The 27,762-nt window shown below is 42.6% G+C and overlaps 2 protein-coding genes across 3 annotated transcripts in view; one reads left to right on the top strand and one right to left on the bottom strand.

The window, feature by feature from the left end:
• Window positions 1-556: 556 nt before the first annotated feature.
• LOC109740536 (UV-stimulated scaffold protein A homolog) lies at window positions 557-3,512 on the bottom strand. 2 transcript variants are annotated; one of them, XM_020299586.4, is made up of 2 exons: window positions 3,102-3,512; window positions 557-3,009 (listed from the first exon to the last, which is right to left on the bottom strand). In XM_020299586.4, the coding sequence occupies exons 1-2, from the start codon at window positions 3,495-3,497 to the stop codon at window positions 1,138-1,140; spliced, it is 2,268 nt and encodes a 755-aa protein (XP_020155175.2). In that variant the 5' UTR covers window positions 3,498-3,512; the 3' UTR covers window positions 557-1,137. The 2 variants fall into 2 exon arrangements, with proteins under 2 accessions (XP_020155175.2, XP_020155174.1); XM_020299585.4 differs by having other exon boundaries at window positions 3,106-3,440.
• Window positions 3,513-7,287: 3,775 nt separating this feature from the next.
• Window positions 7,288-27,762, top strand: part of LOC141020718 (putative serpin-Z8) — a 44,923-nt gene continuing 24,448 nt past the window's right edge. The window contains exon 1 of the mRNA XM_073495657.1: window positions 7,288-7,411. Within this exon, the coding sequence (XP_073351758.1) occupies window positions 7,288-7,411 (124 nt within the window). The remainder of the gene's footprint in view (window positions 7,412-27,762) is intronic.

Genomic DNA, 27,762 nt, shown 5'->3' with positions numbered 1-27,762 from the left:
AGTAGTGGAGCCCAGTTGGGACGATCGGGGATCTAGCATTTGGGGTTATCTTATTTTTATTTGGATTTGGCCGTAGCCGGTCTATATGTGTGTATTTTGGATGATGTATGAATTATATTTATGTATTGTGTGAAGTGGCGATTGTAAGCCAACTCTCGTTATCCCATTCTTGTTCATTACATGGGATTGTGTGAAGATGACCCTTTTTGCGACTAAACCACAATGCGGTTATGCCTCTAAGTCGTACCTCGACACGTGGGAGATATAGCCGCATCGTGATCGTTACAATGTGTCAGACGATGAAAACAAGTCCGAGAGGCACTGGTTGGGCAACTACATGCTGACGACACCTGTATCCTCTGAACAGCATACAGTGTATAGACATTTGTGTTGTCAGTTTTCATATGCAAGCACATCTTCAGTCCGCAACAGAAATTGTGCCACAAATTGTGTTAGACCATTTGTGCAATAATGCCCAGAAATTCAAGAAACAGCAGGTTTCAAAGAAAGTATAGTACAAAGGGGAGAAGAATACATGCCAGAGAGCAACAAAATATTGTGTCGGAATTTTTTTCATAAGCAAAGCACATCTTCAGTTCACATCTTAAGCAGCTAAACTGTGGGGCATTTGGTACACATCTGATAGCTAACAGTAATTCCATTGCAGAAGATACAACCTAGAGTCAACCTGTTTATTGTACAAGCCAAGGCAAAACCAAGATAACAGAACAGAAGAGCAGAGAGAAAACAGGAACCCTTTCTTAGCAATGGAAAGGATAGGTATCAATCATCCTGTTTATCGCCGCCTCGTCTGAGCTGTTGTAAGGCCAGTTCAGAATCTCGGATGTTGATGGTGTAGCTCCAGAGAAGCTGGATGATCATGTAAGGACGGTCGGCAACAAGGACAAACTGCTTGGCATGTTCACAAAATCGAGTGCTTATTTACTGTCGCGTTGTTCTGATTTGGATTCTCAATCCGACTGCCAGTACAAATGGTCTACGACTTTCCTTTCTGAAATTTTCCATGCACAGGTTCGAAGCAGCTTCAGTGCCCCGCGTACTTCAAGCACTTCAAGCATGCAACAGCACAGCAAAACAAAACTGTTAATTATGAAGAAAGACCTACTCAGGGTACTTTCACTGCCACTGATTTGGGAATGCTTCCCTGTAGGTCATATCCTCAGTATTAGAAGCTTCTCTTATTGTTGCGTCCCTAGCACGACCATTTAGAAGCCTCCCTGAAATCCTATCTTTTGTGGTAACTTTCTTCTTCAGCATTGATGATAGTGTAGGTTCCTTCGTCTTACCTCGACGTCGACCACGTCGACCCAGTGCTTCAGAAGGCTGGCCATATGCTGCCGCTGAGTGGGGCGTTGAAGCAATAGCTGCTTGCCGCAGAACATCTTCATTGTGCTGGCGGATTCTCGCACGTTGGGCTCTTTCCCGTGCTTTGTCGTCCATATCCCTTTTCCGAACATTCTTAATCGCTTGCATCGCCAGCTGATCCACTGTAATTTTACTAATATCAATGTCGCTGGTGTCATTATTTATGTTTGCCATCATTGACGTAGAGGGCCCCTGACCCTCCTGTGTACTTTCACTATCACTGCCTCCATTTGTTTTGATCGGATCTCCTCCTGCCTCACGAATGTCTACTTTCTGCTCAAGCGGATCGCCTCCCGCATCAGAACTGTCACCAATTTTTCCAATCGGATTTCCTCTTGCATCACGTGGGATGATGGGCCCATGAAAAGGGCATATCTTGAGATCCCTTCTCTGGCAAAGACCTCCTTTCTTCAGAGGTGCATGACATGGTAGGATCTCAACTGGCTCTTCTTTATAAACAGAATGGTGAACATTTAACTCTGCAATCTTTGCTGCAGGTATAACAGCATCATTATCCATCCTCCCCCAATGGCTCTCGAGCTCAAGCCCCCTCTGGTTTACATGCGCATCCATATTTGAACCCCACCGGTCCAAGACAGAGCTCCATGATACCAAGGGGGCTTCGGAAAGGAGCTTTTTTCTCTCAGGATCCATCTCCTGAGATCTATTGCCACCAATAGGTATGTCACTATTGCCAGAATTCACTTCACCCACCACCCTCTTTCCCTTCCTATTGTCCTTGCTGGAACCTGCAACATCTACAGTGCTATCAACTCTAGGAGGACTAGGAACTTCAATCTTCCCCTCCACCCAATCCTCTTCGTCTTCCTCCTGAACATCCTTCTTCCTACGAACATTATCAAGATCAAGACCAAGCTCATTGCACTGGCCTCTTACAGCGCGTATTTCATTCTTAACATCGATGAATTCCTTGAGCGCAGAATCTCTGAAACGATTATCTGCAAGATTGACCCTAACAAGCACAGATATCCAATCCTGAATGGTGCTGAAATGCTTTGATACAAGGAGCCTGTACGCCTCCCTCAACGCATCGAAAACCGCCTCGTTTTCCTGAGTTTCAGGCACCCACTGCCCGGCCATCAACGATGCTGTCCTGATACTCCGCATCGCCATTGAAGCAATCTCCTCATCATCATCGTCTGCATAACGCTCGAATTTCTCATACTCAGCCCGGATGATGTCCAGCCCGTTGCGGATCTCTTGGATGGTGGACCGGATTTCAGCCTTTATGGATTCAATCGTGGACCGCAGCTGTTCGACCTTGGCAGTCAAGATCTCCTGCGTGCGTGCCTCCCGCGCGGCACGGGCCTCGACGGCCCCGCGGAGACCGGGGAACTGGATGCGGGCGGATGACTTGAGGTACTCGATGGCGAGACGGAGCTGGCGATAGTACACGCCGAAGAGGTGGTGCCAGCGCTCGAGCGCCTGGATGGCGGCCTTCCGGAGCGTGGCAGCTGACGCAGCGGGCGGGGGGAGCTGCTCGTTGGTGCGGAAGCCTACGGCCAGCGGGACGAATCCGTCGAGCGCATCGGCGAGGAGGGTGCGGAAGAGCTTGGAGCGCATGAAGAGCTCGTCCACGATGCTGAAGGCCAGGAGCCGCACCTGCGCACGCATAAAGGGGAAATTTTTAACATCAGCGCCGCCGCAAGGGGTCTAGAGGTGGGGAAACTGGAGATCTGGGGGAAGGGGCTTACGCACGTGGGAGTGGGGCTTGGCCATGAGGGAGAGGAGGAGGCGGAAGGCGTCGCGGACGGCGCCGTCGGAGGCGCGCGCCGATGACTTGATGGCGTGGAGGAGTGCGGGGTCGACGGAGGGGGCCGTGGTGGAGGTTGCGCGGTCGATGAGGGCCACGATGGAGGAATCCGCCGCCGGGGTGGAGGAGGGGGAGGCGCTCGGGCCCTGCTCCGACGGCGGCGGCCGGACGGAGGCACGCGGCATGGCGGCGGTTTGGTGTGGTGGCGTGGCGGGCGGAGAGCCGTGCGCTGATTGGATTCGCTTTGTGGTTGCGGGCGGTGATCTGCCGTCATGGGCTTCCTTCGGCTTGTGCCGCGGGCCGGGCCGGGCTGCTTCGTCCGAGTCGGTTCTTCCATTTGGACCGGAACAAGAGCGTAGAGCGTTTTTGGACGAAATCACTAATTAGAGTACTCATGTCTAAAAAACTAGTTAGAGTACTCTTTCTAAAGATCACTCTCGCCATGCCAGTTTGCAACAAATGATGCACTGCATGTGCCTCTCGAGCATATCCGTGCCTCCACGATAAGTAAATTCGTGTCTCTCGCGCAACAAAAAAAACACATTTTTTCCTTTTCGAGAGGCATGATTGTTTCTCTCGCGGAAGCAAATCTGTGCCCCCACAAGAAGTAAGTATGTGCCTCTCGCGGAAGGAGAAAAAAAAGGAAACACTTTTTTTGTGCAAATAATTTTTTAAAATTTTTAGGGTCCAAATCCTAAGGAAAATCTTAGCGGGTGTTTACACCCAAAAAAACCGGCTTCAGAAGCTACATCTTTTAAAAATCTACTAAAATATACTCCCTCCTTAAAGAAATATAAGAGCGTTTAGATCACTAACGCTCTTATATTTCTTTAAAGAGGGAGTATAATATATTTTAGAAACTTATGGAAAAATTTTGATTTTTGATTTTTTTAAAAAAATTGAAAAGTGAACAATTCAAAAACCTGAAGAATTTTTTTATGAAATGTGAACATTTCCGGAAATTAGGAACAATTTTGAGTTCCAACCAATTTTTTAGAATCACGAAAATTTGAAAAAGCGAATTTTTTGAAGAACATGATTTTTCATAAACTTGAACAATTGTTTTAAAAATGTGAACATTTTTAAAATTGCGAGGAATTTTTAAAACTGTGAAGAATTTTTTTTATTATAAACAAAATTTGGAATTTCAAACTCTTTTAAATAAGAGAGAAAAGGAAAACAAAGGAAAAAAATAAAAACAAGAGAGATAAAAGAACTAGAAACAAGGACAGGAAAAGGAAAAAAAAAAGTGAAACCCGACCATGGGCCAACCCAAACTGAGGTGTCGGAGTGGTCGCCATCAGCGAAGCCGCCTCGGGCGGCAAATAGGACTTGTAAATACGCTTTCGGTTGATGAAGGTATACCCAAAATTTGCCTCTTCAATTGGGTTGATGGGAGGGCTCACTTGCCAGCGACACACCCAATGTTTAAATGAAGTTTTCTATTGTTGTCTCTAGGGCGGAACCACGTTATAGGTTATGGAGGTGATGCGCCACTCGTGTTTTGCGTCCACTATGGCCTGGTTTGTTTGGGTTGTTCAATTGTGCATTTGTTGTGCTAACAAAGCTGATGTGTTGAGAAAATTGTTGCAGTGAAGTTTAGCCGCTTGGCAACCCAGTTGTGGAAACACTGTCATGTGACGGCCCTGATTCAATCGTACACCAATCATGCACGCAAACGTGTACGATCAAGATCAGGGACTCACGGGAAGATATCACAGCACAACTCTCAAAAAACAAATAAGGCATACAAGCATCATATTATAAGCCAGGGGCCTCGAGGGCTCGAATACAAGTGCTCGATCATAAACGAGCCAGCGGAAGCAACAATATTTGAGTACAAACATAAGTTGAACAAGGTGCCATAAAATGGCTAGCACAAACTGGGATACAGATCGAAAGAGGCGTATGCCTCCTGCCTGGGATCCTCCTAAACTACTCCTTGTCGTCGTCAGCATGCACGTAGTAGTAGGCACCCTTGGTGTAGTAGGGGTCGTCGTCGACGGTGGCGTCTGGCTCCTAGGCTCCAACATCTGGTTGCAACGTCCGAGAAGAATGGAAAGGGGGAAAAGAGGAAGCAAAGCAACCGTGAGTACTCATCCAAAGTACTCGCAAGCAAGGATCTACACTACATATGCATGGGTATCTGTGTAAAGGGGCAATATCGGTGGACTAAACTGCAGAATGCCAGAATAAGAGGGGGATAGCTAGTCCTATCGAAGACTACGCTTCTGGCAGCCTCCATTTTGAAACATGTAGAAGAGAGTAGCTGGTCAGTTAACCAAGTATCATCATATAGCATAATCCTACCCGGCGATCCTCCCCTCACCCCCCTGTGGGAAAGTGATCACTGTGTTGTCTTTGGAACTTGTCTGGGTGTGTTTTATTAATTATCTGGTTCTAGTTGTCATAAGGTCGAGGTACAACTCCGGGTCGTCGTTTTACCGAGGGACGCGGCTATTCGAATAGATAAACTTCCCTGTAGAGGTGCACCACATTTCCCAATACGCTCGATCCCTCTGTCCGGACGCACTTTCCTGGGTCATGCCTGGCCTCGGAAGATCAACACGTCGCAGCCCTACCTAGGCACAACAAAGAGGTCAGCACGCCGGTCCAAATCCTAAGCGTGCAGGGGTCTGGGGCCATCGCCCATTGCACACCGGCACATTGCGTGGGCGATCGGTGAGCAGACCTAGCAACCTCCATTACAAAGGAAGTTGCGTTACGCGGTCCAACCCGGCGCGCGCCGCTCAGTCGCTGACGTCAAGAAGGCTTCAGCTTATACCACGACGTCGAGTGCCCATAACTATTCTCGCATAGTAGGTTAGTGCGTATAGGCCAGTGAAATACCAAATCTCGTTAAGCGTGTTATTTTGAAGTAACCGCGGACGCCGACCAGGCCCACCTGTCTCCTAGGTGGTCACAACCTGCCCTATCACTCCGTCTCAAAGTAACACTCGGGAGCCGTCTGGAACCCAAGTCCACCACTACCTGGATGGAACCACCTGTCCTTTCAGCCCACATATCCGAAACACTTTCGGGTACTCTACGAGCTGACCCGACTTTAGTCACCACCTGTATAGTATGTATGAATGTATATACCCGTGATCACCTCCCGAGTGATCACGGTCTGATAGTATAGCATGGCCGACGGACAGGAATGTAGGGCCACTGATGATAAACTAGCATCATATACTAAGCATTTAGGATTGTAGGTAAAGGTAACAATAGTAGCAAAGACAGGCTATGCAGTAGAATAGGATTAACCGAAAGCAGTAACATGCTAGACTACTCTAATACAAGCAGTAGAGAGAAGGAATAGGCAATATCGGGTGATCAAGGGGGGGCTTGCCTGGTTGCTCTGGCAAGAAGGAGGGGTCGTCAACACCGTAGTCGATCGGGGGCAGCAGCGGCGTCAGTCTCGGTGTCTAACGAGAGAAGAGGGGGAAGAAACAATAAATATAATGCAAACGGATGAAACACTAAGCATGATATGATGAAACGCGGTGCTAGGGGTGTTCTAACGCAGTGTTACATGATACCAGCGAAGGGGGATAACATCCGGGAATGTTTTCCTGAAGTTTGGCAGTTTCGGACAAACGAATCGGGGGGGGGGGGGGGTGGTTGCTTGTTTGCTATGCTAGGGACGTGTGGTGGACGAACAGATTGTGTACTCGGATTCGTCTCGTCGTTCTTAGCAACTTTCATGTACACAGTATTTTCATCAGAGTTATGGATTATTTTATATTAATTTTTTAAGTTTTAATTCATTTTTAGAATTTACAGAATTAATTAAATCGAAAAGCATTTTATGATGTCATCATGACATCAGCGGTCAACACTGACCGTTGACTGGTCAGACAGGGCAGTGGGGCCCGTCCGTCATTGCCTAACTAATCTAGCAGGTTTAATTGACTAAGTTTAGTTAATTAGGTTAATCAACCAAGCTAATTACGTTATTTAATTTTAATTATTTAATTATTATCATTATTTTAATTTATTCTTTTTCATCTCTTTCTCTTTTCTTTAGGTGACTGGGCCCCACGGTCAGTGGCCCATAGGGCCAACCGGGTGTGCGGGCGCGTGGGTGCAGTGGCTAACGGGGGCGGGCGTGGGCGCCTGCGCGCATGCCCGAGGTCAACAGGGAGGGTGCCGGCCACAGCGGGGCGTCGGCGAGGCGCGAGCTGGCGCCGCTGCGACGGCACGCGGCCGGGGCAGCCACGGCGGCGGGGCCAGGCGACGTGGGGAGAGGTAGGCGGCAGCAGGTAGAGCAATGGAGAGGCGACGGTGGGCGGTGAGACTAGGCGGCGAGCGGCGCAGTGCTGCAGGGGCAGCGTGGGGAGGTAGGGCGCGACGCGGGGATGGGCGCGGCCGCGGGAGGAGGAGACGCAGGGAGTGCCCGAGGTGATGACGCGTGCAGCAATGTGAGGGAGGAGCAGAGCAGGGGCTATGGCTGCACGCAGGAGCGACGCGGGCGGGGTGGCTACGGCAGGTGTGGTAGTACGGGGCAACCGACGCGTTTGTTAGCAGCAGGCAACCGGGGGCGCGTCCACGGGCGCCGTGGCGAGCGCGCGGGAGGGGGTAGAGGAGCAGAACTCCGGCGCAGCCAGGGACGAACGGGGCCGACGGGGACGGCTTGGGTCGGCGGCCTGATAACCCACAAGTGTAGGGGATCGCAACAGCTTTCGAGGGTAGAGTATTCAACCCAAATTTATTGATTCGACACAAGCGGAGCCAAAGAATATTCTCAAGTATTAGCAGTTGAGTTGTCAATTCAACCACACCTGGATAACTTAGTATCTGCAGCAGAGTATTTAGTAGCAAAGTAATATGATAGTAATGGTAACGATAGCAAAAGTAATATTTTTGGGTTTTGTAGTGATTGTAATAGTAGCAACGGAAAAGTAAATAAGCGAAGAACAATATGTGAAAAGCTCGTAGGCATTGGATCGATGATGGATAATTATGTCCGATGCGATTCCTCATGTAATAGTTATAACCTAGAGTGACACAGAACTATCTCCAGTTCATCAATGTAATGTAGGCACGTATTCCGAATATAGTCATACGTGCTTATGAAAAAGAACTTGCATGACATCTTTTGTCCTACCCTCCCGTGGCAGCGGGGTCCTAGTGGAAACTAAGGGATATTAAGGCCTCCTTTTAATAGAGAACCGGAACAAAGCATTAGAACTTAGTGAATACATGAACTCCTCAAACTACGGTCATCACCGAGAAGTATCCCGATTATTGTCACTTCGGGGTTGTCGGATCATAACACATAATAGGTGACTATAGACTTGCAAGATAGGATCAAGAACTCACATATATTCATGAAAACATAATAGGTTCAGATCTGAAATCATGGCACTCGGGCCCTAGTGACAAGCATTAAGCATAGCAAAGTCATAGCAACATCAATCTCAGAACATAGTGGATACTAGGGATCAAACCCTAACAAAACTAACTCGATTACATGATAAATCTCATCCAACCCATCACCGTCCAGCAAGCCTACGATGGAATTATTCACGCACGGCGGTGAGCATCATGAAATTGCACTACTAGGAAAAGGGCTATAGATTAAAAAAAATTGGTTTTGAACTTTTTTTTTTGGAATTTTTTTTCAAAAAATGATACGTAATATGACCGGGAAGTTTGAAATATTTTTCAAAATTTCATCATACTCATGAACATGAACAAAGTCCTAGACATCAACAAGGTTTAATAGGATTGATATGATAGATATATCAACAAGTGCCTGTTAAGTGAGGTGGTGCTGGGGTTGGATAGAACTGCAAAGTTAAGCATGCTCGGGCTGGAGTAGTGTGAGGATGGGTGACCTTCCGGGAAGTTTGACCACTTAGTGCGATTTGACTTGAGATTAAGCATATTGACCCGAGATTAAGCCATAGTGACCCGAGATTAAGAAAAAATAAAAAAATGAAAAAAAAATTCTGAATTTTTTTGAAAAAAATGTTAGTAATGGCGCACTTCTATGTGGTGCGCCATTACTACCATGGGATATACTAATGGCGCACTACTAATGGCGCACCATAGTATTAAATTCTAATGGCGTGATGCTAGTGGCGCACCTGTAGTGCGCCATTAGTAGCCAAAACAGGTGCGCCACTAGCAGGCCTTTTCCTAGTAGTGATGGAGGATGGTTGATGATGACGACGGCGACGAATCCCCCTCTCCGGAGCCCCGAACGGACTCCAGACCAGCCCTCCCGAGAGAGATTAGTGCTTGGCGGCGGCTTCGTATCGTAAAACGCGATGAAACTTTCTCTCTGATTTTTTTCTCCGCGAAACGGAATATATAGCGTTGGAGTTGAGGTCGATGGAGCACCAGGGGGGCCAGGAGACAGGGGGGCGCGCCCAGGGGGAGAGGGCGCGCCCCCCACCCTCCTGGATAGGGTGTGGGCCCCCTGGCGTTAATTCTTTCGCCAGTATTTTTCTTATTTTCCAAAAATAATCTCCGTGGATTTCCAGGTCATTCCGAGAACTTTTGTTTTCTGCACAAAGATAACATCATGGCAATTCTGCTAAAAACAGCGTCAGTCCGGGTTAGTTCCATTCAAATCATGCAAGTTAGTGTCCAAAACAAGGGCAAAAGTGTTTGGAAAAGTAGATACGTTGGAGATGTATCAACTCCCCCAAGCTTAAACCTTTGCTTGTCCTCAAGCAATTCAGTTGACAAACTGAAAGTGATAAAGAAAAACTTTTACAAACGTTGTTTGCTCTTGTTGTTGTAAATATGTAAAGCCAGCATTCAAGTTTTCAGCAAAGATTATGAACTAACCATATTCACAATAACACTTAGGTCTCATGTTTACTCATATCAATGGCATAATCAACTAGAGAGCGATAATAATAAAACTCGGATGACGACACTTTCTCAAAACAATCATAATATGATATAACAAGATGGTATCTCACTAGCCCTTTCTGAGACCGCAAAACATAAATGCAGAGCACCTTTAAAGATCAAGGACTGACTAAACATTGTAATTCATGGTAAAAGAGATCCAGTCAAGTCATACCCAATATAAACTAATAGTAATGCATGCAAATGACAGCGGTGCTCTCCAGCGGGTGCTTTTTAATAAGAAGGTGATGACTCAACATAAAAGTAAATAGATAGGCCCTTCGCAGAGGGAAGCAGGGATTTGTAGAGGTGCCAGAGCTCAGTTTTAAAATAGAGATGAATAATATTTTGAGCGGTATACTTTCACTGTCAACGCAACAACCAAGAGATGGCAATATCTTCCATGCTACGTACATTATAGGCGGTTCCCAAACAGAATGGTAAAATTTATACCCCCCTCCACCAACAAGCATCAATCCATGGCTTGCTCGAAACAACGAGTGCCTCCAACTAACAAGAGTCCTGGGGGAGTTTTGTTTGCAATTATTTTGATTTGATTTGCATAACGCATGGGACTAGGCATCCCGGTTACCAGCCATTTTCTCGTGAATGAGGAGCGGAGTCCACTCCTCTTGAGAATAACCCACCTAGCATGGAAGATACAGACAACCCTAGTTGATACATGAGCTGCTCGAGTATACAAAACAGAATTTCATTTGAAGGTTTGGAGTTTGGCACATACAAATTTACTTGGAACTGCAGGTAAATACCGCATATAGGAAGGTATGGTGGACTCATATGGAATAACTTTAGGGTTTATGGAATTTGGATGCACAAGCAGTATTCCCGCTTAGTACAAGTGAAGGCTAGCAAAAGACTGGGAAGCGACCAACTGAGAGAGCGACAACAGTCATGAACATGCATTAAAATTAATTTACACCGAGTGCAAGCATGAGTAGGATATAATCTACCATGAACATAAATATCATGAAGGCTATGTTGATTTGTTTCAACTCCATGCGTGAACATGTGCCAAGTGGAGTCACTCAATTCATTCAAAGGAGGATACCATCCCATCATACCACATCACAATCATTTTAATAGCATGTTGGCACGCAAGGTAAACCATTATAACTCATAGCTAATTAAGCATGGCATAAGCAACTATAATCTCTAAATGTTATTGCAAACATGTTTATTCATAATAAGCTGAATCAGGAACGATGAACTCATCATATTTACAAAAACAAGAGAGGTCGAGTTCATACCAGCTTCTCTCATCCCAATCAGTCCATCATATATCGTCATTACTGCCCTTCACTTGCACGACCGAACAGTGTGTATAATAATAATAGTGCACGTGCATTGGACTAAGCTGGAATCTGCAAGCATTCAATTCAAGAGAGGAGACAAAGTAATATGGGTTCTAAGTTAAATCAACAATCATGCATATGAGAACCACTAAACATTTTAAATATGGTCTTTACTCTCGACCCCCAAAGAAAAGAAAAGAAATAAAACTATTTACATGGGAAAACTCCCAACAAGTAAAAGAAGAACGAGAAATCTTTTTGGGTTTTCATTTTAATTCTACAAGCACTGAAATTAAACTAACTATTTTTTTGGTTTTTCTTAAGTTTTATCAAACACACAAGAAGAAAGCTAGAAAAAAAAATTAAACTAGCATGGATAGTACAATGAAAGAGTATGAGCACCGACAACTAGAATAGTGTGTGAACATGAATGTAAAGTCGGTGAGAAATACGTACTCCCCCAAGCTTAAGCTTTTGGCCTAAGTTGGTCTATGCCCATGGATCGCGGCTACTCTCCCCGGTGTAATGAGGAGTGTCATCGTATTGCCACTGACTAGCGATCTCCTCCGGATCCCACTGATAACAGGATGGACGATAAGGGTCCAATGGAGGTTCCAGCTCAGGCTCTGGAGCGGATGTCTGGCCTCGGTGCGCGTACACGGCCGACGGTAAGACGAGGTAATGACCTGCAGTTAAATCAAACAAAGAAGGCGTAGGCGGGGTAATAATCTCATTGTGTTTCTTACTAAATCTCAGGTTATACAGAAGCATCTTATCATCGTTGTTAACAATAAACTCATGTGCTACCATGCTTCTGTAATCTAAAAAGGTAGAGGGCAGCAGTGTTTCATCTTTCTCATAATGCCTAATAGGTATCTCAAAATGTCTAGCAAGGCGTGCAGCATAGATACCTCCAAAAATGGGGCCCTTTGTACGGTTCAGGCTCAGCCGTTTAGCAATAACGGCACCCATACTAAAACTGTTATCACCAAACAAGGCATGGAACAGAATAATGATATCAGGAACACTGAAATTTCCACTATTTCCATGCCCAATTAAGCATCGACTAGCAAATATGGCAAAGTAGCGTAAAACAGGAAAATCTATGCTAGTGATTCTCGCATCGGAACCTTTCCTCGGTTCCTCTACAGTAATGGTGTTAATAAAACCTTCCACATCTTTACGATGTGGTTCATCTAAGCTGCCCTCAAATGGTATTCTACAAACCGCGCAAAAATCACGTAATGACATTTCCTTAGCCTCATCATATAAATGGAAAGATACCGAAGGAGGTGAATTCTTAGGATGATAGTAAAAGTTTTGCACGAAAGTATTGGTAAGTAAGAGATACTGTTCGATCTGGTCGTGGAGGAAGTTGGTGAGTCCCGCAGTTTCAGCCAATAAATAAAAGTCTTCATAAATCCCGGCTGCTCTCAAGAAATTATCACATGGCCACTCACACGGCCTTACTTCCGCTACGCGAGGAAGATTATACTTGGCCTTTTCTTTCTCCTTAGCTTGTTTATCCTTAGAGCCTTGACTAGAAGAGCCCCTCAATAACCTCCTCATCATTTTCTGAAAATTTCTGAAATTTTTAGTAATTTCAAAATAATAGTGAATCAAACTAAACAAGATTGATAGCAACTACTCCTACAAGTGCCTAGTGCTTATATCATGCATTAGAATTACTTGGGACCTCATAAATTTGACATGCAAGCTCAAGAACAAGGTCACCTATGCAGCAAAAATTTGCAATGAATAAAGCACTAGAACAAAAACTAATTGGACCAATGGAGGAGTCACATACCAAGCAACAATCTCCCAAAGCAGTTTTTCGAATGGAGCTTTGAGCAAGGAGATCGAAAATCGCAGCAAAATGAGCTAGAACTCGTGCTTGAGCTGGATGGGGATTTTTTTGGGAGGAAGATGGAGTGTGTGGGTGCAGGAATAAGTGGACGGGGGCCCCCGTGGGCCCACGAGACAGGGGGGCGCGCCCTGTAAGGGTGGGCGCGCCCTGGACCCTCGTGGCCAGGTGCTTGCCCCCCTGCTATGTTCTCAATGCCTAAAATCCCCAAATATTCCAGAAAAATCATACTAAATTGGCAGGGCATTTGGAGCACTTTTATTTTTGGGATATTTTTTTATTGCATGGATAATTCAGAAAACAGATAGATAATACTATTTTTGCTTTATTTATTCTAAATAACAGAAAGTAAAAAGACGGTACAGAAGGTTGTGCCTTCTAATTTCATCCATCTCATGATCATCAAAAGGAATCCACTAACAAGGTTGATCAAGTCTTGTTAACAAACTCATTCCGAATAACATGGAACCGGAGAAATTTCGAATAACACTAAGTTACCTCAACGGGGATATGAACATCCCCTACAATAAGAATATCATACTTTTTCTTGGCAGTTGGAAGAGGAAATTCAAAACCTCCAATAATAATAGTTGGACTTTTTCCAATAGAATTGATGCTATGAACTTGAGGTTGTTTCCTCGGAAAGTGTACCGTATGCTCATTACCATTAACATGAAAAGTGACATTGCCTTTGTTGCAATCAATAACAGCCCCTGCAGTATTCAAAAAGGGTCTACCAAGGATAATCGGCATACTATCGTCCTCGGGAATATCAAGAATAACAAAGTCCGTTAAGATAGTGACATTTGCAACTACAACAGGCACATCCTCACAAATACCGACAGGTATAGCAGTTGATTTATCGACCATTTGCAAAGATATTTCAGTAGGTTTCAACTTATTCAATTCAAGTCTACGATATAAAGAGAGAGTCATAACACTAACACCGGCTCCAAGATCACATAAAGCAGTCTTAACATAATTTCTTTTAATGGAGCATGGTATAGTTGGTACTCCTGGATCTCCAAGTTTCTTTGGTATTCAGCCTTTAAAAGTGTAATTAGCAAGCATGGTAGAAATTTCAACTTCCGGTATCTTTCTTTTATTTGTAATGATATCCTTCATATACTTAGCATAAGGATTTACTTGAAGCATATCAGTCAAGCGCATACGTAAGAAAATAGGTCTAATCATTTCAGCAAAGCGCTCAAAATCCTCATCATCCTTTGTTTTGGATGGTTTAGGAGGAAAAGGCATGGGTTTCTGAACCCATGGTTCTCTTTCTTTACCGTGCTTCCTAGCAACGAAGTCTCTCTTATCATAACGTTGATTCTTTGATTGTGGGTTATCAAGATCAACAACAGGTTCAATCTCTACTTCATTATTATTGCTAGGTTGAGCATCAACATGAACATCATCATTAACATTATCACTAGGTTCATGTTCATCACCTGATTGTGTTCCAGCATCAGAAATAGAAATATTATTGGGATTCTCAAGTGTGTCTACAATAGGTTCACTAGAAGCATGCAAAGTCTTATCATTTTCCTTTTTCTTCTTTTTAGAAGGACTAGGTGCATCTAAATTATTTCTCTGAGAATCTTGCTCGATTCTCTTAGGGTGGCCTTCAGGATACAAAGGTTCCTGAGTCATTCTACCAGTTCTAGTAGCCAATCTAACAGCATAGTCGTTATTCTTACTATTTAATTCATCAAGCAAATCATTTTTAGCTTTAAGTATTTGTTCAGCTTGAGTGGTAACCATAGAAGCATGTTTACTAATGAGTTTAAGTTCACCTTTAACTCTAGGCATATAATCACTCAAGTGTCCAATCATGTAAGCATTACTCTTTAATTCTCTACCAACATAAGCATTAAAACTTTCTTGCCTAACCATAAAGTCATCAAATTCATCTAAACATTGGTAGGGAATTTAATAGACGTGATTTCAACTTTATCATATCTATAGAGAGAATTTACCTTTACTACCTGTGCCGAGTTATCAAGACAATGTGTTTCTTCAACAGGCGGTATATTAAGACCATGTATTTCTTCAATAGAGGTAAATTCTTAACATCTTCGGCTTTAATACCTTTTTTCTTTTATTGATTTCTTTGCCTCTTGCATATCTTCAGGACTGAGAAATAGCACTCCCCTCTTCTTCGGAGTTGGTTTAGGAATAGGCTCAGGAATTGGCTCAGGAAGAGTCCAATTATTTTCATTAGTCAACATATTATTCAATAACAATTCAGCTTGGTCGACTGTTCTTTCCCTGAAAACACAACCAGCACAACTATCCAAGTGGTCCTTGGAAGCATCGGTTAGTCCGTTATAAAAGATATCAAGTATTTCATTTTTCTTAAGAGGGTGATCAGGCAAAGCATTAAGTAATCGGAGAAGCCTCCCCCAAGCTTGTGGGAGACTCTCTTCTTCGATTTTCACAAAATTATATATTTCCCGCAAGGCAGCTTGTTTCTTATGAGCAGGGAAATATTTAGCAGAGAAGTAATAAATCATATCCTGGGGACTACGCACACAACCAGGATCAAGAGAATTAAACCAAGTTTTAGCATCACCCTTTAATGAGAACGAAAATATCTTAAGGATATAATAATAGCGGGACTTCTCATCATTAGTGAACAGGGTGGCTATATCATTCAACTTGGTAAGATGTGCCACAACAGTTTCAGATTCATAGCCATAAAAAGGACTAGATTCAACCAAAGTAATTATCTCAGGATCAACGGAGAATTCATAATCCTTATCAATAACAAAGATAGGTGAAGTAGCAAAAGCAGGATCATGTTTCATTCTAGCATTCAGAGTTTTCTGTTTAAGTTTAGCTAGTAATTTCTTAAGATCATATCTATCCTTGCAAGCAAGAAGATCTCTAGCAGTTTCTTCATCCATAACATAACCCTCAGGAACAACAGGCAATTCATAATTAGGGGGAGAACCTTCATCATCACTATCTTCAATAATATCATCATTAATAATTTCATTCTCTCTAGCCCTAGCAGTTGCTCATCAAGAAATTCACCAAGTGGCACAGTAGTATCAAGCACAGAAGCAGTTTCATCATAAGTATCATGCATAGCAGAAGTGGCATCATCAATAACATGCGACATATCAGAATTCATAGCAGTAGCAGGTTTAGGTGTCGCAAGCTTGCTTAAAATAGAAGGAGAATCTAGTGCAGAGCTAGATGGCAGTTCCTTACCTCCCCTCGTAGTTGAGGGATAAATCTTTGTTTTGTTGTCCTTCAAGTTCTTCATAGTGACCAGCAGATATAAATCCCAAGTGACTCAAAGAATAGAGCTATGCTCCCCGGCAACGACGCCAGAAATTGGTCTTGATAACCCACAAGTGTAGGGGATCGCAACAGCTTTCGAGGGTAGAGTATTCAACCCAAATTTATTGATTCGACACAAGCGGAGCCAAAGAATATTCTCAAGTATTAGCAGTTGAGTTGTCAATTCAACCACACCTGGATAACTTAGTATCTGCAGCAGAGTATTTAGTAGCAAAGTAATATGATAGTAATGGTAACGATAGCAAAAGTAATATTTTTGGGTTTTGTAGTGATTGTAATAGTAGCAACGGAAAAGTAAATAAGCGAAGAACAATATGTGAAAAGCTCGTAGGCATTGGATCGATGATGGATAATTATGTCCGATGCGATTCCTCATGTAATAGTTATAACCTAGAGTGACACAGAACTAGCTCCAGTTCATCAATGTAATGTAGGCATGTATTCCGAATATAGTCATACGTGCTTATGGAAAAGAACTTGCATGACATCTTTTGTCCTACCCTCCCGTGGCAGCGGGGTCCTAGTGGAAACTAAGGGATATTAAGGCCTCCTTTTAATAGAGAACCGGAACAAAGCATTAGAACTTAGTGAATACATGAACTCCTCAAACTACGGTCATCACCGAGAAGTATCCCGATTATTGTCGCTTCGGGGTTGTCGGATCATAACACATAATAGGTGACTATAGACTTGCAAGATAGGATCAAGAACTCACATATATTCATGAAAACATAATAGGTTCAGATCTGAAATCATGGCACTCGGGCCCTAGTGACAAGCACTAAGCATAGCAAAGTCATAGCAACATCAATCTCAGAACATAGTGGATACTAGGGATCAAACCCTAACAAAACTAACTCGATTACATGATAAATCTCATCCAACCCATCACCGTCCAGCAAGCCTACGATGGAATTACTCACACACGGCGGTGAGCATCATGAAATTGGTGATGGAGGATGGTTGATGAAGACGACGGCAACGGATCCCCCCCTCCGGAGCCCCGAACGGACTCTACATCAGCCCTCCCGAGAGAGATTAGGGCTTGGCGGCGTCTCCGTATCGTAAAACGCGATGAAACTTTATCTCTGTTTTTTTCTCTGCGAAACGGAATATATAGCGTTGGAGTTGAGGTCGGTGGAGCACCAGGGGGCCCAGGAGATAGGGGGCGCGCCCAGGGGGAGAGGGCGCACCCCCACCCTCCTGGACAGGGTGTGGGCCCCCTGGCATTAATTCTTTCGCCAATATTTTTCTTATTTTCCAAAAATAATCTCCGTGGATTTCCAGGTCATTCCGAGAACTTTTGTTTTCTGCACAAAGATAACATCATGGCAATTCTGCTGAAAACAACGTCAGTCCGGGTTAGTTCCATTCAAAGCATGCAAGTTAGAGTCCAAAACAAGGGCAAAAGTGTTTGGAAAAGTAGATACGTTGGAGAAAGTAGATACTTGTGGGTCATCAAGGCTCTTTTCTGGCGCCGTTGCCGGGGAGTGAAGCGCCTTTGGTGAGTGGAACTTGGCAAGGAAACATTTATATAGTGTGCTGAAATTTTCTGTCACTTGTTACTATGGAAACTAATCCTTTGAGGGGCTTGTTCAGGGCATCTTCACCCCGACCAGTAGAGCAAAGAATTGCTCCTCAACCTACTGGACCTGTTGAAAATGTTCACTTTGAGATTCCTTCGGGTATGATAGAGAAACTGCTAGCTAATCCCTTTGCAGGAGATGGAACATTGCATCCCGATTTACACCTTATCTTTGTGGATGAAGTTTGTGGATTATTTAAGCTTGCAGGTATTCCCGATGATGTTATTAAGAGGAAGGTCTTCCCTTTATCTTTGAAGGCAGATGCATTGACATGGTATAGGCTATGTGATGATACGGGATCTTGGAACTATAAACGATTGAAATTGGAATTTCACCAGAAGTTCTATCCTATGCATCTTGTTCATCGTGATCGTAATTACATATATAATTTCTGGCCTTGCGAAGGAGAAAGCATCGCTCAAGCTTGGGGGAGGCTTAAGTAAATGTTATATTCATGCCCCAATCATGAGCTCTCAAGAGAAATGATTATTCAAAATTTTTATGCTCGGCTTTCTGACAACAATCGCACCATGCTCGATACTTCCTGTGCTGGTTCTTATATGCTGAAGACTACTGAATTCAAGTGGGATTTATTGGAAAGAATTAAACGCAACTCTGAAGATTGGGGTTCCGACGATGGTAAGGAGCCTGGTATGACACCTAAGTTTGATTGTGTTAAATCTTTTATGGATACTGATGCTTTTCGGGGATTTAGCGCTAAGTATGGACTTGACTCTGAGATAGTAGCTTCTTTTTGTGAATCTTTTGCTGCTCACGTTGATCTCCCTAAGGAGAAGTGGTTTAAATATAATCCTCCCACTGAAGTAAAAGTAGTTGCACCTATTACAGTTGAAGAAAAGACTATTACTTATAATGATCCCATTGTTCCTACTGCTCATGTTGAGAAACCACCTTTCCCTGTTAGGATAAAGGATCATGCTAGAACTTCAACTGTTGTTCGTAAGAGTAATACTAGAACATATACACCCCCTGAGCAAATTAAAGTTGAACCTAGTATTGCTATGGTTAAAGATCTCTTGGATGATAATATAGATGGGCATGTTATTTACTTCCGTGGTGAAACAGCTAATATTGCTAAACCCGATGCTAAGATACATAGACCTGTTGTAGGCATGCCTGTTATTTCTGTTAAAATAGGAGATCATTGTTATCACGGCTTATGTGATATGGGTGCTAGTGCTAGTGCAATACCTATCGACTTATTAAAGAAATTATGCATGATATTGCACCCGCTGAAATGGAAGATATTGATGTTACTATTAAGCTTGCCAATAGAGATACGATTTCACCAGTTGGGATTGTTAGAGATGTTGAAGTCTTGTGTGGAAAAGTTAAATATCCTGCTGATTTTCTTGTTCTTGGTTCTCCACAAGATAGCTTTTGTCCCATTATATTTGGTAGACCCTTCTTGAATACTGTTAATGCTAAGATAGATTGCAAAAAGGATGTTGTCACTGTTGGCTTGGGGGATATGGAACATGAATTTAATTTTGCTAAATTTCGTAGACAACCCCGTGATAAAGAATTGCCTAGTACGGACGAAATTATTGGTCTTGCTTCTATTGCCGTACCTCCTACTGATCCTTTAGAACAATATTTGCTAGATCATGAAAATGATATGTTTATGAATGAAAGAAGGGAAATAGATGAAGTATTCCTTCAACAGGGTCCCATTCTGAAACACAATTTACCTGTTGAAATCCTAGGGGATCCACCTCCACCAAAGGGTGATCCCGTGTTTGAGCTCAAACCATTACCTGATAATCTTAAATATGCTTATCTTGATGAAAAGAAGATATATTCTGTTATTATTAGTGCTAACCTTTCAGAGCAGGAAGAGGAGAGATTATTGAAAACTCTGAAGAAGCACTGTCCTGCTATTGGATATACTCTGGATGATCTTAAGGGCATTAGTCCCACTCTTTGCCAACACAAAATTAAATTGGAGAAAGATGCCAAACCAGTTAGAGATCATCAACGACGATTAAATCCTAAGATGAAAGAAGTGGTAAGAAAGGAGATACTAAAGCTCCTTGAGGCAGGTATAATTTATCCCGTTGCTGATAGTGAATGGGTAAGCCCTGTCCATTGCGTTCCTAAGAAGGGAGGTATTACTGTTGTTCCTAATGATAAAGATGAATTGATTCCGCAAAGAATTATTACAGGTTATAGGATGGTAATTGATTTCCGTAAATTAAATAAAGCCACTAAGAAAGATCATTACCCCTTACCTTTTATTGATCAAATGCTAGAAAGACTATCCAAACATACACATTTCTGCTTTCTAGATGGTTATTCTGGGTTCTCTCAAATACCCGTGTCAGCGGAGGATCAATCCAAAACTACTTTTACTTGCCCTTTCGGTACCTTTGCTTATAGACATATGCCTTTTGGTTTATGTAATGCACCTGCTACCTTTCAAAGATGTATGATGGCTATATTCTCTGACTTTTGTGAAAAGATTTGTGAGGTATTCATGGATGATTTCTCCGTTTATGGATCCTCTTTTGATGATTGCTTGAGCAACCTTGATCGAGTTTTGCAGAGATGAGAAGACACTAGTCTCGTCTTGAATTGGGAAAAGTGCCACTTTATGGTTAATGAAGGCATTGTCTTGGGGCATAAAATTTCTGAAAGAGGTATTGAAGTTGATAAAGCTAAAGTTGATGCCATTGAAAAGATGCCATGTCCCAAGGACATAAAAGGTATAAGAAGTTTCCTCGGTCATGCCGGTTTTTATAGGAGGTTCATTAAGGACTTTTCTAAAATCTCTAGGCCTCTGACTAATTTATTGCAAAAAGATATTCATTTTGTCTTTGATGACGATTGTGTAGAAGCATTTGAAATACTTAAGAAAGCTTTGATCACTGCACCTATTGTTCAGCCACCTGATTGGAATTTACCCTTTGAAATTATGTGTGATGCTAGTGATTATGCTGTAGGTGCTGTTCTAGGGCAAAGAGTTGATAAGAAACTAAATGTTATTCAATATGCTAGTAAAACTCTTGATACTGCCTAGAGAAATTATGCTACTACTGAAAAAGAATTCTTAGCAGTTGTATTTGCTTGTGATAAGTTTAGACCTTACATTGTTGATTCTAAAGTTACTATTCACACTGATCATGCTGCTATTAAATATCTTATGGAAAAGAAAGATTCTAAACCTAGACTTATTAGATGGGTTCTCTTGCTCCAAGAATTTGATTTGCATATTATTGATAGAAAGGGAGCTGAGAATCCCGTTGCAGACAACTTGTCTAGGTTAGAGAATGTTCTTGATGACCCACTACCTATTGATGATAGCTTTCCTGATGAACAATTAGCGGTCATTAATGCTTCTCGTACTGCTCCATGGTATGCTGATTATGCTAATTATATTGCTGCTAAATTTATACCACCTAGTTTCACATACCAGCAAAAGAAAAAGTTCTTTTATGATTTAAGACATTACTTTTGGGATGACCCACACCTTTATAAAGAAGGAGTAGATGGTGTTATTAGACGTTGTGTACCTGAGCATGAACAGGAACAGATCCTACGCAAGTGTTACTCCGAATCATATGGAGGACACCACGCTGGAGATAGAACTGCACATAAGGTATTGCAATCCGGTTTTTATTGGCCTACTCTCTTCAAAGATGCTCGTAAGTTTGTCTTGTCTTGTGATGAATGTCAAAGAATTGGTAATATTAGTAGACGTCAAGAAATGCCTATGAATTATTCTCTTGTTATTGAACCATTTGATGTTTGGGGTTTTGATTATATGGGACCTTTTCCTGCCTCTAATGGATATACACATATTTTAGTCGCTGTTGATTACGTTACTAAGTGGGTAGAAGCTATTCCAACTAGTAGTGCTGATCATAACACCTCTATTAAGATGCTTAAAGAAGTTATTTTTCCGAGGTTTGGAGTCCCTAGATATTTGATGACTGATGGTGGTTCACATTTTATTCATGGTGCCTTTCGTAAAATGCTTGCTAAGTATGATGTTAATCATAGAATTGCATCTCCTTATCACCCTCAGTCTAGTGGTCAAGTAGAATTGAGCAATAGAGAGCTCAAATTAATTCTGAAAAAGACTGTTAATAGATCTAGGAAGAATTGGTCCAAGAAACTTGATGATGCATTATGGGCCTATAGAACTGCTTATAAAAATCCTATGGGTATGTCTCCGTATAAGATGGTTTATGGAAAAGCATGTCACTTACCTCTCGAACTTGAACATAAGGCATATTGGGATATTAAAGGGCTCAACTATGATTTCAAACTTGCCGGTGAGAAGAGGTTATTTGATATTAGCTCACTTGATGAATGGAGAACCCAGGCCTACGAGAATGCCAAGCTGTTCAAAGAAAAAGTTAAAAGATGGCATGACAAAAGAATACAAAAGCAAGAATTTAACGTAGGTGATTATGTGTTGCTATTCAACTCTCGTTCAAGATTTTTTGCAGGAAAACTTCTCTCTAAGTGGGGAAGGTCCTTATGTTATCGAGGAGGTCTATCGTTCCGGTGCCATAAAAATCAACAACTTCGAAGGCACAAATCCGAAGGTGGTGAACGGTCAAAGAATCAAACATTATATCTCAGGTAATCCTATAAATGTTGAAACTAATATTATTGAGACCATAACCCTGGAGGAATACATAAGGGACACTTTCCAGAACGTTTCAGACTCCGAAAAGGAATAGGTATGCGGTATGGTAAGTAAACCGACTCCAAAACAATTCTAATGGCAATTTTCATCCGTTTTGGAATATTTAAGAATTTTGGAAAACAAGAAGTAATCCGGGAAGGACACGAGGCCTCCACGAGGGTGGAGGGCGCGCCCCCCTGTCTCGTGGGCACCTCGTGTGCCTCCCGGACTCCGTTTTCTTGCACGATACGTATTTTGGTCGGTAAAAATTCATTATATAATCTCCCGAAGGTTTCGACCACAGTATCACGCAAAAATCTTCTGTTTTCGTTTCGAGTTGTTTCTGCTATAGATTAGAGCAATATGTCGTCCCAGGATTCGGAGGGAGAAAACTATGTAGCCGATTACCTTGCAGACCCTAAGGTCTACGGGGACTTGGAGCATTGTGGATGGACCATAGAGGAAGAAGAAGACTATGAACCTAAGAGAAGGGAGGAGACGAGCTCAGATGAAGATGAAGCCCCTTTACCTCAACCAGGGGACATGCATGTGGAGTTTAAAAAGTCAAGCCTCCCTGATAAGGCAAAGAAATCCAAGATCAAGTTTATCCCTTTTCGTCTCTTGCAGGAAAATAAACAGGAACTATGCAAAAAGATATTAAGCCTTGAGCGGGAGATCGATGATCTAAGGGAGCAAAATTTCATCCTCAAGCGGAAATTAAAGAAGAAACCTACATCATCAACAAATCCATCTCCTTCACCTCCGAGGATATAATCACATGGGTATGGGCACTCCCCTTGGCAACTGCCAAGCTTGGGGGAGGTGCCCCGGTATCGTATCACCATCACACTCCTATCTTTACCGTTTGACTTAGTTCAATTCTTTTAGTAGTATCTTGATCAAGTAGAATAAAGTCGAATAAAGTTTTGGTATGAATTAGTTTTGCGTTTTGCTTTGTGATCTCTCTATGTAATCGAGTCAGTGAGCTATATAATAAAGATTAGTGTTGAGTCAAGGGCTTTGCTACTTTGCTATGATCTTGAGAAAATAAAATAAAAATAAAAAGGAAATAAAGAGTTCATATTGATCTTATGGATAGTAATGACTTCACATATAAAGAGTATGAGGCATAAAAGTTGTTGAGAATTGATAAACGTAGTTTTGGTCATCGTTGCAATTAATAGGAAGTAATAAAGAAATAGAAGCTTCACATATAAATATACTATCTTGGACATCTTTTATGATTATGAGCACTCATTAAGTATGACATGCTAAAGAGTTGATGTTGGACAAGGAAGACAATGTAATGGTTTATGTTTTCTCACATCTCAGTTAAAGTATATTGTCATGGATCTTCCTAACGCGTTGAGCTTGCCTTTCCCCCCTCATGCTAGCCAAATTCCTTGCACTAAGTAGAGATACTACTTGTGCTTCCAAATATCCTTAAACCCAGTTTTACCATGAGAGTCCACCATACCTACCTATGGATTGAGTAAGATCCTTCAAGTAAGTTGTCATCGGTGCAAGCAATAAAAATTGCTCTCTAAATATGTATGACTTATTAATGTGGGAGAAAATAAACTTTATACGATCGTGTGATATGGAAGTAATAAAAGCGACGGACTGCGTAATAAAGGTCCATATCACAAGTGGCAATATAAAGTGACGTTCTTTTGCATTAAGATTTTGTGCATCCAACCATAAAAGCGCATGACAACCTCTGCTTCCCTCTACGAAGGGCCTATCTTTTACTTTATGCCTTTTACATTGTGCACGAGTCGAGGTGATCTTCACCTTTCCCTTTTTCATTTTATCCTTTGGCAAGCACCTCGTGTTGGAAAGATCCTGATATATATATATCCAATTGGATGTAAGTTAGCATGAGCTATTATTGTTGACATCACCTAAAGGTGAATACGTTGGGAGGCGAAACTATAAGCCCCTATCTTTCTCAGTGTCCGACTAAAACTTCATAACCACAAGTATTGCGTGAGTGTTAGCAATTGTAGAAGACTATATGATAGTTGAGTATGTGGACTTGCTGAAAAGCTCTATTCTTGACTCTTTCTGATGTTATCATAAATTGCAATTGCTTCAATGACTGAGATTATAGTTTGTTAGTTCTCAATGAAGTTTCTGAACCATAGTTGACATTGTGAATAGATTGTTACTTGAGCATAAGAAATCATATGACAAAATCTATATACGTTGCTGTTATGAAAATGATCATGATGCCCTCATGTCCGTATTTTATTTTTATCGACACCTCTATCTCTAAACATGTGGACATATTTTTCGATATCGGCTTCTGCTTGAGGAGAAACGAGGTCTAAGCTTGGGGGAGTTGATACGTCCATTTTGCATCATGCTTTTATATCGATATTTATTGCATTATGGGTTGTTATTACACGTTATGTTACAATACTTATGGCTATTCTCTCTTATTTTACAAGGTTTATCATGAAGGGAGGAATGCCGGCAGCTGGGATTCTAGCTGGAAAAGGAGCAAATAATCGAAACCTATTCTGCACAGCTCCAAAAGTCCTGAAACTCCACGAAAGTCATTTTTGGAATTTATAAGAATTATTGAGCGAAAGAAGTACCAGAGGGGGCCCACACCCTGGCTAGGAGGGTGGGGGCGCGCCCCCTATCTCCTGGGCTCCCTGGTGGCCCTCCGGTGCCCCTCTTTTGATATATGAAGGCTTTTACCCCGAAAAAAATCATAAGCAAGCTTACGGGAGGAAACTCCGCCGCCACGAGGCGGAACCTTGGCGGAACCAATCTAGGGCTCCGGCGGAGCTATTCTGCCGGGGAAACTTCCTCCGGGAGGGGGAAATCATCACCATCGTCATCACCAACGATCCTCTCATCGGGAGGGGGTCAATCTCCATCAACATCTTCACCAGCACCATCTCCTCTCAAAACCCTAGTTCATCTCTTGTATCCAATCTTGTATCAAAACCAGAAATTGGTACCTGTGGGTTGCTAGTAGTGTTGATTACTCCTTGTAGTTGATGCTAGTTGGTTTATTTGGTGGAAGATCATATGTTCAGATCCTTAATGCATATTAATACTCCTCTGATCATGAACATGAATATGCTTTGTGAGTAGTTACGTTTGTTCCTGAGGACATGGGTGAAGTCTTGCTATTAGTAGTCATGTGAATTTGGTATTCGTTCGATATTTTGATGAGATGTATGTTGTCTCTCCTCTAGTGGTGTTATGTGAACGTCGACTACATGACACTTCACCATTATTTGGGCCTAGAGGAAGGCATTAGGAAGTAATAAGTAGATGATGGGTTGCTAGAGTGACAGAAGCTTAAACCCTAGTTTACGCGTTGCTTCGTAAGGGGCTGATTTGGATCCACTAGTTTAATGCTATGGTTAGGTTTACCTTAATACTTCTTTTGTAGTTGCGGATGCTTTCAATAGGGGTTAATCATAAGTGGGATGCTTGTCCAAGAAAGGGCAGTACCCAAGCACCGGTCCACCCACATATCAAATTATCAAAGTAACGAACGTGAATCATATGAACGTGATGAAACTAGCTTGACGATAATTCCCATGTGTCCTCGGGAGCGCTTTTCTCATTATAAGAAATTGTCCAGGCTTGTCCTTTGCTACAAAAAGGATTGGGCCACCTTGCTGCACTTTATTTACTTTCATTGCTTGTTACCCGTTACAAATTATCTTATCACAAAACTATCTATCACCTACAATTTCAGTGCTTGCAGAGAATACCTTACTGAAAACCGCTTGTCATTTCCTTGTGCTCCTCGTTGGGTTCAACACTCTTACTTATCGAAAGGACTACGATAGATCCCCTATACGACAAAGAAATCAAAAGGGAGGCAGAGGGGGATGGCTGCTCACGGTCGGTGACGAGAAGGGGGTCATCGAGGCGCGAGGAAGCCGCTCGGGGGCGAGGGTGGAGATGGGGACGACGACGGCAAGGGCGACGGGGTCGGGGCGGCGATGGCCTCGGGCGGCGCCGACGACGCTAGCATGGGCCAACGGCGTCGAGGACGGCCAGATCCAGGGGGCGTGAGAGAGAGGGAAGAGAGTGGGGGGGGGGGGGTTAGTGTTTGGCAACGGGAGGGGTCCGCCGATGTTTTGTAGGGGGAGGGTGGCGTCGTGGATGCCCTGCGCGTGGCCGGTGGCCATGGTGATGGCCTCCATGATTCGCTCTCGTGAACAGGAGGAGGGAGGGGGTACGTGGGCTGGCCGGGTCGGCTGTGGCCAACTGGGTCAATTGGCCCAGGGGAGGGGGTTTGTTTTCTTTTTGTCTTTTGTTCTTGGGTTTTTGTTTTTCTTTCTAAACTTTTATCTTTTCTAATTTCTTTTCATATAGTTTTAGTTTTATAAAATACAATCCTTGCACCTAAATTAGTGCCACAAGTTAGGCTTATGCCACATTTAAGTTTGGCACTTAAATAAGTTAGTTAGTATTTTTAAGGCATTTAATTAATTACTTAGGCCACTGTTTTAATTATTCTTGGACATTAAAACACTTTATCAAAATTTTGGTTCACCACCAGTATAAAAAAAATGATTATTTGGCACAATTTGAACATTTTGGTTTTGACATTTGAAAACTTTACAATTTGACTTTATTTGAAATTTAAATTTTGCACCGATTTTTAATCAACGTGATTTCTATCAATAGTAAAGGCGATGACGTGGCACCATTAACATAGGATTACTGTAGCTTAATTATCCGGGCGTCACATGTCAGCTAGTTAAAAGCATTACATTTTAGGACGGGGGTGAAAGGAGAGATGGGTTGTGCCTGCGGTGACATGTATGACATAATTGCGACCAAATGCTAAGGGTATGTACTTGGAAAACAACTTTGGTTGTGAAGTACACCGGGACGTGCTTTGGGTGGTGATTCGACAAATTCTCGAAAATAGTTGTATATTTTAACTTCTCCCTTTCCTTGTCCAAAGTTATTTCCCAAAGGTGAAACAAACAGGGCTATACATAGTTGTTCATTTA

The sequence above is a fragment of the Aegilops tauschii genome, chromosome 3 (genome assembly GCF_002575655.3).
Source record: "Aegilops tauschii subsp. strangulata cultivar AL8/78 chromosome 3, Aet v6.0, whole genome shotgun sequence".
In the NCBI taxonomy this organism is placed as follows: Eukaryota; Viridiplantae; Streptophyta; class Magnoliopsida; order Poales; family Poaceae; genus Aegilops; species Aegilops tauschii.
Note: the sequence above shows the minus strand (reverse complement) of the source record. Positions and strands in the feature narration are given on the sequence as shown.

Coding starts and splice junctions, on each gene's coding strand:
- LOC109740536 (XM_020299586.4), bottom strand. CDS start 3,497: ATGGAAGAACCGACTCGGACGAAGCAGCCCGGCCCGGCCCGCGGCACA. Junction 3,010..3,101: donor CAAGCCCCACTCCCACGTGC/GTAAGCCCCTTC, acceptor ATGCGTGCGCAG/GTGCGGCTCCTGGCCTTCAG.